Genomic DNA, 12,329 nt, shown 5'->3' on the forward strand with positions numbered 1-12,329 from the left:
CCCAGACATTCCATCGCGGGCCGGGCCTCCCCGCGAACATGCACGCGCGCTGCTGCGCGCGCAAAATTTTTCGGGTCTAATTTGGGTCTAACTCGGTCTAATTCGGGTCTAATTTGGGTCTAATTCGGTTCTGTTTGACCAATATAAATCAACATTTTTTCCGGTTTAAATATCAGCACAGGCGATTTTTCTGGTGATTTTTTTTTTTTTCCTTTTTCCTCTAATCTAGCTATAAAATGTTATAAATCCTTTAAAATGCATCGTGTTTATGAGTGCATGATTTCAAAAGTGGGTTCAGGTTCTATGAAATAAGTATTTATAATTATTTTAACATTCATTTTTAATACTTTTTTTATAACACTTTTCAGTAAATCATTCATACTGTATCTTTACTAATATGTGACTGATGGCACCAACAATGTGAACATTAACATAATTAAACCGAATTTAAAAAAAAAAAAATCTAAAAAAAAAATTTTTTTTTTTTTTTTTTTTTTTTTAAATTATCTCACGGGCCAGATATTATTTCTGGGGGGCCAATTTCGGCCCGCGGGCCGCCTATTGCCGACCCCTGGTATAGGCCAAAGTAGCCTACGCTGTTTCCACATCACAACTTCCGTTGTCTACTGGCACATAATGAAATGGATCGCGGATTTGCAAATGGACTCTGAAACAGGAATTTCCGTCAGTAATTCCACAAATCAACGCACGCCCTAAAGAGGACAGGAGTACAAAAATACACTAGCAAGATGATGAGTGCAGAATAGATATTCTTGCTCCAAGGTGAATGTTTCCCTGAGAAACATCGTGTGCTCATGTCGAATAGATTCTATTCTGTTAATTATTAAGGATAGTGAAATATCTATCCTGCACATCCTGCTCAATGTTACTGTTCGCATCTTGAAATGCCCTCATACAAAGAAGGCCAAATAGGTAAGCTACTGAACGGTATTAACAAGGACGCAGCTCTCTACAGAAGTGCAATGTTCGCATTAAAAGCATATAACAAATGAAGCCACAATTCCAAGCAATCGACCTATATGAAACGACGTGATGTAGCATTCAGCAGCTAATGCGAACGTACAAGCAATTCCATTCTGGGCATTTATGAGGTCATTTTATTTTTCTCTCTCAGAGAGAGAGAGAGAGAGAAAAAAATGACCTCCTGAATGTTAAACACAAAAAAATCACTGGTTTTGTGAAAGAATTCCATCAAATAGAAAACAAATTGAGACTAGTAGTCTCTCTCTCATCCCCCCCCCCCCCAATTTGATGAAATTCTTTCACACAACCGGTGATAAATGTAACCATAACAAAATACAACGACGACGATATTATGTCAACCAACCTGTGCTGAGGGCCTCGGTGCTGCTCTTTGTGTTTTATTTCTACTTTGTGCAGGCGGTTGGTATTTCAGCACCTGGGAGCTGTCCCCTTTGCTCGGGATCTGGCACGGAGCGCGAGCGAAGAGTGCAAGCGCAAGAAGAGCATCTACTCTGACGTCAAGACGAACAAGATGGGCGTTGTAGTTTTTTCCACGGCGTCAACGCGGTCACCGCGGGCCCAGAATGATGACCGACAGGACTACATTGTTCAGCATGCAGCACTCACAACTGTCAACAGCTGTACGATAGGCTATGCTTTCGAAGGGCAGGGAAATTATTCCTTTTCCATGATCCTATTAAACGCAGGAGCATAATGAGCACTCCATAGAAACACAGAGTTATCTCTATCCATTTTAGGCTAGTACATTAACCATTCTCTTTAATCAGTCTATATTATGTGGTAACTTTTATCCATCTTGTAAACACACGCGTGCGCACACACACACACACACACACACACACACACACACACACACACACACACACACACACACACACACACACACACACACACACACACACACACACACACACTAGGCTACAAATCATGTTTGATGTTTATCTTACTTACCTTGCCATACAAATCCATTTATGCGTCAGTGTCAGTCAGTGATAGTCCAAATTCTAAACAAACTGTGTAGGTTAAGGCTATTCCACAGCTGTAGCCTGTAATAAATTCCCACTAAAGAACCCTTCAGAAATTAATTATTTTGAGGAAGCAATAATAATGGCTTCTTCTCCTTTTGCGTCACCCTGGGATCTGGCTGCCATCCCCCGCCCAGAAATCAAGCTCCGCTCCAGAGAGCAGCGGCGCACGCACGCACGCACGCACGCAGGCAGGCAGGCACTGGGCAGGCACTGGGCAGGCACGCACGCACGCACGCACGCACGCACGCACGCACACACACACACACACACACACACACACACACACACACACACACACACACACACGGCTGCTGAGCAAATAGAAGAGTGATGGAAAAGCCAGTGGTGGAAAAAGTACTCACATGTTTTACTTAAGTAAGAGTATCAATACTGTGATGTAGAAATACTCTGTTACAAGTAAAAGTCCGGAATTCAAAATGTACAACATTTTTGGTATCAAAATGTACAACATTTTTGGTATCAAAATGTAGCCTACTTAAAGTACCAAAAGTAGAAAGTACTCATTACATTATGCAGAATGTCCCATTTCACAGTTTCCAATAAAATCCTTTGAAAATAGCAGATCTACAAGCTCACAATGCGGTGCAAAGCAAAGTATATAATAGGTCTTAAGTGGTTAATGTAGGCCTATGTTTTACGAAGTAGTAACTAAAGTTTTCAAATAATTGTAGTGGAGTAAAAAGTACAATATTTGCCTCTGATATGTAGTGGAGTAGAACTAAAAGTATTGAAAACGGGAAATACTCCAGTAAAGTATTAATACCTCATACTTAAGTACAGTACTTGAGTAAATATACTTAGTTACTTTACACCGACTGTAGGTGGCTGCGCTTGTGCGTAAAACATTTGTATTCTCTTTTTTGAGTATTTTGTTATTAGAGTAGGCCTATATCCACTATTATGGGTGTAAATGTATTTATGTTGCCTTACAAATAGCCCTGTCTAACATTATCTGCTTTTTCATGAACATAGCTCTCAATAGCCTAAATCCATGACCATAGTAACCTTACTTCTTCTCGCCTACTATACTGACAACCAGACACAACAGAGATTACATAATATAGCCCTAAAGAAGGTCATTGCAGAGTGCAGACATACAACCGCTGCCAGTCTGGCTGGATACTGTCTGTAAAATATTATAGGGCGGGCGGCGGGGTATAGGCTACCATAGCCCTGAAGCATGACATGACAGTCATGGATGAACTTCAACCTGGTGTTTACACTCTTTATTTACAGTCTGCACATCTACATAAACACAAATACAAAGAGCTTACCTCATGGCCATGGATGTTACAATTCTACTCGGGCCCACATAAGTGCCCGTATCTTCTGTATTGTTCAATAAAAAGCATTTTAATTCGATCATTGGCCATTTTATCCGTATTTCCTCCACTACGCGACCATATCGGTTGAGAGGTGTACTGCACTCTGATACCTCATCTCTATGAGAAAATGGCCACCAATCGGATCAAAATGCTTTTTATTGAACAACACGGAAAATATGGGTACTTCTTAGAGCCCGAACATAATTGTAACATCCGTGGCCATGGGGTAAGCACTTTATATTTGAAATCTGAACGTTTGTGTAGATGTACTGGCTAAAAAGATAAAAAGTGCAAACACCAGGTTGAAGTTCATCCATGACGGTCGTGACGACCGTTGTGTGCTCCATGGCCAAGCCTACCATTGAATTCGTTTTGCGTCTGCGTGGCTGCCTGGTGGGTGTGGGTCTGTGTGAGCGTGTGCAGCACTGTGCACGCAGTGACAAGGGGTTGTGCGGCAGCCATGCAGGTAGGCAATGCGTACATGTTGATGTTTTGTCTCTCTAGTCTCACTGTTTGGATTTACAAAATGTGGAACAGTTGTAGTGATATTTGGGTTAGAAGGCTAAACATTATTTGTATTTGTCTACTTTCTCAACCTCTTCTACATTCTAGATGTAAAATCATACTGGATCAATCGGCTATCTCTGCAAGGTATTCCTCTGCAACATTCAACTTTACCTAAATTGATTGTGATTGTACCAACAGAAAGTAAGCTATAGAGTTCATGGACCATAGATCTTGGTGACTTTAACACTGACATGCTCCGTAAGGAAGCGTCAGTGTTTAAGTCATTCAGGGGGTTTTGTAATCGGCACTCACTCCACCAGCTGATCACTCAGCCCACAAGGCTGTGTGTTTCCACTCAAACTATCATAGATCTCATTCTAACAACGGACAAGGACAAAATCCTCAATAGTGGTGTTTCTACCTGTGGCATATCTGATCATAACATGATCTTCTGCACCAGAAAGAAACGTAAACCTAAGACCGGTTACCACCAAACAGTCACGATCAGAGACCTCAAAAACTACAAGAGTGAGGACTTAGATCACAGACTGGAGGAACAGGATTGGTCCGACGTACTAAACAGCACACAGGTAGACGAATCTTGGCTTGGTTTCAAAACCAAATTCATTCAAAATTTGGACAGTGTGGCTCCCATGAAAACCATCAGGGTCAAAACCCGCTCGGTTCCATGGATGAATTCGGATATCCTTGCTACCATGAAAGTCAGAGACAAAAAGTGTTCTGACTATCATAAAAGTAGGATCAAACTTGCCAAAAGCTTCAATAAAGGTCTCGAATCCCACGTAGCGAAACTCAAAAAAGAGAAAAACATGCTAAGAAACAAGGTTAATGGCATGCTGTTGTTAGCAGAAAAAAGCTACCTCGATGGCAAAATTGAGGAAAATCAAAACAAACCACGTGAGCTCTGGAAGCTATTCAACAACCTACTAGGCTGCAGCAAGAAATTGAAAACCAGGTTTACAAACATAAACCTCAAGGTGAATGACACTCTCATTTCATCCAAACGGGAAGTGAGTAAAATCCTCAACATATTCTTCACGACCGTGGCCTCAGAGTTAGTTGAAAAACTACCCCCTCACTCTGGGAGTCATGGTAGAGAGTATGTTGATTCATTTTACGATAAACAGGGTGTACGCAAAGATGATTTTAAACTCTCCCCTGTGTCAACAGATGAGGTGTTTAAAAAATTGAGTGCACTCCAACAACACAGAGCCACAGGTCCCGACAACATCCCCGCTAAATTTCTAAAAGACTCAGCCGCCTCCATTGCCCCAATCATTACCCACATAATAAACCTCTCCATCATACAGGGACGGGTCCCTAACGACTTCAAAAAAGCAAGAGTGACCCCTCTGTACAAAAAAGGAAACCAATTAGACCCTGGCAACTACCGCCCTATTTCTATTCTTAGCTCCATCTCGAAAGTCATGGAAAAAATAGTCTATGAACAGGTTGATAAGTACCTTGCCGAAAAAAATCTAATTTACGAATTCCAATCTGGTTTCAGAACAAACCACTCCACTGACACATGCCTTCTCTATTTGAACGACTCTATCAAACAAGATGTCGACAAGGGCAAATATTGCGGCATGGTCATGCTGGACCTCCAGAAGGCTTTTGACACCGTTAATCACCCAATTATGATCAATAAGCTCAAAGCAATAGGCTTTGATGACACGTCGGTGAACTGGATGAGATCCTACCTGGAAGGGAGGGAGCAAGTGGTGGAAGTAAACGGCACCCAGTCCCCTCCCCTCCCAGTGACTTGTGGTGTTCCTCAAGGAAGCATACTAGGACCACTACTGTTCCTGATATATGTGAATGATATGTCCTCAGCTTGCGACTGCAAACTGTTCCTGTTCGCAGATGACTCGGCTCTGCTGGTCTCGGACAGGGACAGGCTGCAGGTTGAGAAAACCCTCAGCACTGAACTCAACAAGATCTGCATCTGGCTCTCCGACAACAAACTCTCATTACACCTGGGTAAAACTGAATCCATCCTCTTTGGGTCCAACCCTAACCTTAGAAAGGCTGAGAGTTTCACGATCAAAGTGGGTGAAAATGTTATCACAAGAAAGGAGGAAATTACCTACCTGGGTTCCATCTTGGAGGCAAACCTCTCAGGTGACAAAAACGCTGAAAAGACGATCAAAAAGGTCCACAAAATAACACGGAGGATGTGGAGGCTCGTTCGTAAAGTCAGTAAGAATACTCTGAAGATTCTTGTAGGGGCCCTCATACAAGGTCATTATGATTATGCATGCACTTCGTGGTATCACAACACCTCCAAGGCCCTAAAAACAAGGCTCCAAACATCCCAAAACAAACTTGTAAGGCTACTTCTTGGCCTCAATTACAAAGCCCATCTAACCCATGCCCATTTTGCTAGGCTTGGATGGCTTAGGGTTGAGGACAGAGTACAGCAACTTGCTAGGGGCCTGGTCTTTAAGATACACCACAACATTGGGATCCCCCTGTATTTGTCAAAATACTTCCAAAATGTTAATCAAGTCCATGATCATAACACCAGAGGCAGCTCCACAAACCATGTTCAACCCAGATTTGGCACAACAAAGGGAATGAACTCTTTCTCATGCTATTCATCTAAAATGTGGAATGCCCTACCAAAAGGAGTAAAGGAGTGTAAAACCCTACTTACTTTCAAAAATGCCCTAAAGATACACCTTCAGGAGGCTGCAATTCAAAAATGGCCCCTGTCCAAGTCCTAACCTACCCCATGTCCTAACCTAACCTACCCCCCCCCCCCCCCTCTCTTTCTTTTTTGTACATATTTTTCACCCTTCATACTTCATACCAGTAACCTGTAAACTGATTGTATGACATTCTGTATAGTAGTGTGTATATCTGTCTGTCTCTTATATGTCAACATGATTTGTGTGCATGGGGATCTCATCTTAAACAAGCTACGTGCTTAACTGAGCTATCCAGTTTAGTAGACCTTGTATTGCGAATTTGTACTTCCATGTACTGTTATGTACTGCCATGTACTGTTCTCATGTCTTACTAAATAAAGTACATCAATCAATCAATCAATCAGATTCTCGCACACCAAATCCTGGTCAACAAACAAACTTCTAGAACGACCTTTGCATTCCAGTCTTGGGTTATTATGGCGCCATCTACTGTTAGAAAAGTAGCCCACTCTTGGGCATCTTTAATGCTTTTAAACAGTGGTGGAAAGTAACCAAGTTGTACTCAAGTACTGTACTTATAAGTACCATTTTGATGTATTTTTTTGTTTTACTTTACTGGAGTATTTCCAAATGTAAATTATTTTACTTCTACTCCACTACATCTCAGAGATAAATATTGTACTTTTACTCCACTACAATTATTTAAAAACTCTAGTTACTAGTTACTTTGTAGATTGTGGTTATTATTTCAAAACATACATTAAACACTTCAGGCCTATATACATTTTGGCCATTTGAAAAAAGCCGATCTACAAGTTAACTTGTAGATCTTGAAGAGCTTGTAGATCTGCTGTTTTCAAATGATTTTTATACATTTGAAAACGTGTGAAACGGAACATTCTACAAAATGAGTGCTTTTACTTTTGGTAGCCTACTTTAAGTACATTTTGATACCAATAGATGGATGCATAAAAATAAAGCAAACAGTATCCTACCATTTAGGATATAAGTAGTCAACCTTTGGTTGCAGAGTGGATCATCTAGTTTAGAGAACCCATTGATGAAGTTCAGACAATACTTATTCATCTTTTCAGAATTTAATATGAGAATCTTCCTCTATAATGCCTATTTTCATTGAAAAGTTGTAATGTACACCATTTGTAAAATGTGATTATCTGCTCTTAAGTCATGAATGTAATATCTGAATGAATAGAATGCTAATGATTGAAAACTATTGAAATGATCAGCTATCCTAAGACATTTTGTTGACAGGTAGTGACATTTTAGAAGATGCAATCATCTGTATTCTTCTGTTCTAACAATATCTGATGTTTCATTGTCTTTTATGGGTATTAAAGCCAGGTTGCAATGGAGGATACAATTGATGTGATTCTTGAGGATGATCCTCACGCTCACCACAGATACCACCCTATTCTGACTGCCTCCACAGGGACCCTGCTTGCGGGCCTTTATGGCATGACGAGTCTGTTTTCCATGCTTAGCTTCCGCAAAATCCCAAGAAGCCTTAGGGTACTGAAATTGAATGTATCTGCATTCAGTTATGCCCTTCCAAATACTGTGTGCTGGTATGAAATCAAATCAAATAGGCCCAGAGAAAAAAATATTTGCACAGTAACTTGCTTTACACTAGCAAGAACTGCTCTGTGGTCAATGCAACACATTTCATGTCTGAAGTGCATTTATTGTGGAGATCCATAAATGTTGCATAATGGATCCTGCGCTGCACCTTGAAATGATGTAAATGCATCATGCAAAACTGTATCACAATCTTAAAGATTAAATCCCTCCCGTACACAGTTAATAGCTGTGGCATGGTGTGTATCATCAAAATAGAAATCATTGAAAGGTTCTATTTAAGCTGTATGATTCATAATTATATTTGGATGGAGGATATGGCAACATTTAAAATAATTTTTCTTAGCTTTTGTTTGCACTACAATGAAAAGAAAGTTCAGTTAATGTGAGTCTCCAAATAATACATGTCAATATTTTGTTCCATTATGGCATTTTACAGCACCAATATGAAAAAAATACTTTCCATAATTTATACTTAATAAAATATAAAATAAAATACTTTTCCATAGTTTAATATTTCATTTAGGCTCATTATTTAAAAAATAATCTGTAATGAGCAGAAGTTGAAGTATTGTGAAACATATTTTATTTTCCCTATCCTTTCCATCTTCACCAATGTTGAGTAATAATGTGCTTTTGATAGCAATAATGGGGTATTTTATCGACTCGTGTTTGTCATTGTGGCTTAGGTGGGTTATGTACCATCTAGTAGAGATCAAGCAAAGAACACTCTGAAGCTGCTTGAGGGACGGAGAGGACGCCTGGCCGATCTTGGCTCTGGAGATGGAAGGCTGGTTAGTTCTAGTTGGTTGTTTTTCTATCTTTAAACATTGTGCATGTATCCACCTACTTTAAGTGCAAGACTATGAAACTGACTATGAAAATTATGTGTGAGTCCAGTTGAGTGTAGCACTGTACAATATGTGATATTTAGTCGACTAGACTAGACTAAGACTAAACAATTTTCAGAAATAGGACTAAAACTAAATGGTGTGTTATTCAAAAGACTAAGACTAAATCAGAATATGCTGCAGTGTAATTGTTTTTGACTAAGACTAAGACTAAAAGACTTATGGTTTTGATATTTAGGCGACTAGACTAAGACTAAGACTAAATAATTTTCAGACGACTAAAATAGGACTAAAACTAAATGGTGTGTTATTCAAAAGACTAAGACTAAACAATTATCAGAAGACTAAAATAGGACTAAAACTAAATGGTGTGTTATTCAAAAGACTAAGACTAAGACTAAATCAAAATTTGCTGTCAAAATTAACACTGATTGCAGCGATTCCCAACCTGTGGGCCTGGGCCCACTAGTGGCCATGAGGATATTGCAAGTGGGCCCCCAAATAATTGTCAAAACACAAATCATTTATTGTAAATATAACATTAATATAAAGAAAAAGAATAATGTCAAAATAAAATCATGAATACTAACTTTTCCTTGTGATACCAATACGGCCCACCCATCTGACCACTTAACACGGCTGCCATTCAAGCTGCCGTGTTAAGTGGTCAGATGGTGGGCTGCGAATGCTTTCAAGATTTTCCAGTGGGCCCTGATCCTGAAAAGGTTAAACCACTGTGCTAGTGTATGTTGTTGTTCTTGAGAGGTTTTAAATATGACTATCCCTCCTCCTTCAATTTGCTTCCAAAGGTTTTTGGTGCTGCTGCTGCTGGCCTCCAGTGCACTGGCTTTGAGATCAACTCCATGTTGGTGGCATATGCCAGGGGAAAGGCCTTATGGAGAGGAGTGCCTCCTAGCCAGGCGACCTTTGCTAACACAGACTTCTGGAAGGTATAAAAAAAGATTGCTTTCATTTGAACAGCATTCATTGGTTGGTTCTTTCTTTATTTCAGTGGTTCTCAAACTTTTTCATGTCAAGGACCCCCAAATTGACACTTATTAGCCTGCGGACCCCCATTTCAAAAGATATGCCAGGGACCCCCATAAGAGAAGATTTTTTACGGCTCTAGCAGTGATACTCAACCATTTTAATTTCAAGGACCCCCAGTTTGACATGCATTAGGGCTACAGACCCCCATTTAATGGCATTTCTATCACTTGGACCGCAATTTATATTGTATAATGTCAATTTAACTCTGAGAGTGTACAAATGGAACCAAATGGACCCGTTAGGGTCCATTTGGTTCCATTTGTACACTCTCAGAGTTACAGACCCATAAGGGTCCATTTGGTGCCTAATCTATCATTTAGCTGGGGACCCCCTGGAACTCCCCCACGGACCCCTGGGGGTCCCCGGACCCCACTTTGAGAACCAATGCTTTATTTGACTGTATTGTGTTGTTCTTTTCTTATAGTCCAATCTATCAGAATACAACAATGTCACAGTTTTCCTCTGTCCAGCAGTGGTGAGTTCACACAAGACTCAACTCAATTTTAACCATATTGACTTGTAATAATTTGGTCAGACAACATTTGATTGGTTGATTTGACCTTTTTGTTCCCCAGATGGATGTACTGGCTGTGAAGCTGCTAGATGAGCTTCCTGATGATGCGTGTGTCATTGCCTGTCGCTTCCCCTTTCCCAACTGGCCCCATCATTCCTCCCTTGGTTCTGCTCTTGACCAGACCTGGGCATATGACATTGCCACGGTGCGGTCAAGTCTGGGAAACGTACAGTATAGCAAGCCATTTGGATGATTTCAACAGCCCTTCCAGCATTTGCACTAATGCACTAATGCACTAAAAGTTAAAATGATAACTGGCAAACTTTGTACATGGTTCTACTGTCTATTTGTGTTAGTAGCTACCTACCTACACTAATCATACTATAAAGTACACTCCATATTACTTCATGGCTGGTGTATTTTTACTTTTCTGTACTAACAAAAGTGTTGTTTAGTGAACCTTTTATCACAGGAAATTCAGCTTATGTTAATGTTAAGTATGACTGTATTTGCTGCTAAATTCCCCTACTGAAATAAATAAAAAATATTGTTCTAATATAGTGAGTACTAGTAATTCTTCCCATTTTGGTGCCCATCACTTCCATGTGCACACATTTGAGATTTTGCAGGAGGATTTATTATGTGCAAAATGGAAGAAACGACACCACTGCAGAATATACCTGTCACTGCAACCTGTAAAAAGTGGTCTACTGCTGTTGATACAGTAGTATACAATGACACTAGTTATTGTACAAGGCATCTAAGGCAGAGTCCACATGGTGGTGCTAGTGTTCCAAATTAAGAGTCTGTGTAAAAAAAAAGGGAGGGGAGGGGGAGAATAAAGTATGTGAGCCTGAGCAGAATACACTTTATTTTTTTGCAGTCTTGTGGAGAGTAATATTGTTGTAATTGTACCCCAATATTATGCTATTTCATCAATTATTGGTAATGTCTACATTTCTAAAGGAGAGGCTATAGCGTATAGGGTTATGGTTAAGCCATAACATATTGCTGTATTCCATGCCTGTTTGTCCTCATGTCATGTTAATGGCCATGTATCTTTTTTTAAATAATGAGGATGAGGATGACGACGACTGTTATAAGATCAACATAATTATAAAGGCACAGAGAGCCTTTATATAGGCTATTATACCAGCCTATTTACAAGCCTATTATAACAACTTGTCGCTTTGTGTGGCGTTGTGAGCTTGTTGATCTGCTATTTTCACTACTTCTTACAAATGTGTTTTCTAATTTATGGAATTTATTTGATTTTATTGTATTTATTCATGGCATTCTTTTGAAATAAAATAATTTAATTTGTTATTAATTCATGAAAGATTTAGCTTTTTTATGTTTTTTTGAAAATATTTTGAAATAATAATCACCCACGGTAGACCCACATGTAGCTCTTTTCAATTCATGACTTCCACCAATCTACCTACCTCACAGTTCTATCTCTAGACTGTTTACGTCTACCGTGGGTGATCGAGCAGACCTCATACCCTCCCACCATCACGTCAGAGACCATGTGTTCCGTCAGCTTCAATAATCTTCACACATTAGTCAAACTATATTTGGAAAGCATTTAACTTCCGTTCGGTGGACTTCAAAATAAGACCGAAAGATGTAGCCTATTTGTCAAACTAACTGTTATTTTGAAGTCCACCGACCAGAAGTCACATGTATCGTGTAGGAGTGATGACGAGCGCAACAAGGATCGCATGTGACGGAACATTGATGGTGTCATAGAGAGG

The 12,329-nt window shown here is 39.9% G+C and overlaps 1 protein-coding gene across 2 annotated transcripts; it reads left to right on the forward strand.

Annotated features, from left to right (window-relative positions):
* The first annotated feature begins 3,772 nt into the window (after positions 1-3,772).
* LOC311043008 (ATP synthase subunit C lysine N-methyltransferase) lies at positions 3,773-11,852 on the forward strand. Of its 2 annotated transcripts, none has more exons than XM_084054127.1 (7): positions 3,773-3,845; positions 3,992-4,087; positions 7,920-8,091; positions 8,847-8,951; positions 9,818-9,958; positions 10,483-10,533; positions 10,634-11,852. In XM_084054127.1, the coding sequence occupies exons 3-7, from the start codon at positions 7,930-7,932 to the stop codon at positions 10,823-10,825; spliced, it is 651 nt and encodes a 216-aa protein (XP_083910253.1). In that variant the 5' UTR covers positions 3,773-3,845; positions 3,992-4,087; positions 7,920-7,929; the 3' UTR covers positions 10,826-11,852. The 2 variants fall into 2 exon arrangements, with proteins under 2 accessions (XP_083910253.1, XP_083910254.1); XM_084054128.1 differs by having other exon boundaries at positions 3,812-3,845; positions 3,992-4,030.
* The last annotated feature ends 477 nt before the right edge of the window (positions 11,853-12,329 follow it).

Source organism: Gymnoscopelus microlampas, assembly GCF_963454915.1.
Source record: "Gymnoscopelus microlampas genome assembly, chromosome: 4".
In the NCBI taxonomy this organism is placed as follows: domain Eukaryota; kingdom Metazoa; phylum Chordata; class Actinopteri; order Myctophiformes; family Myctophidae; genus Gymnoscopelus; species Gymnoscopelus microlampas.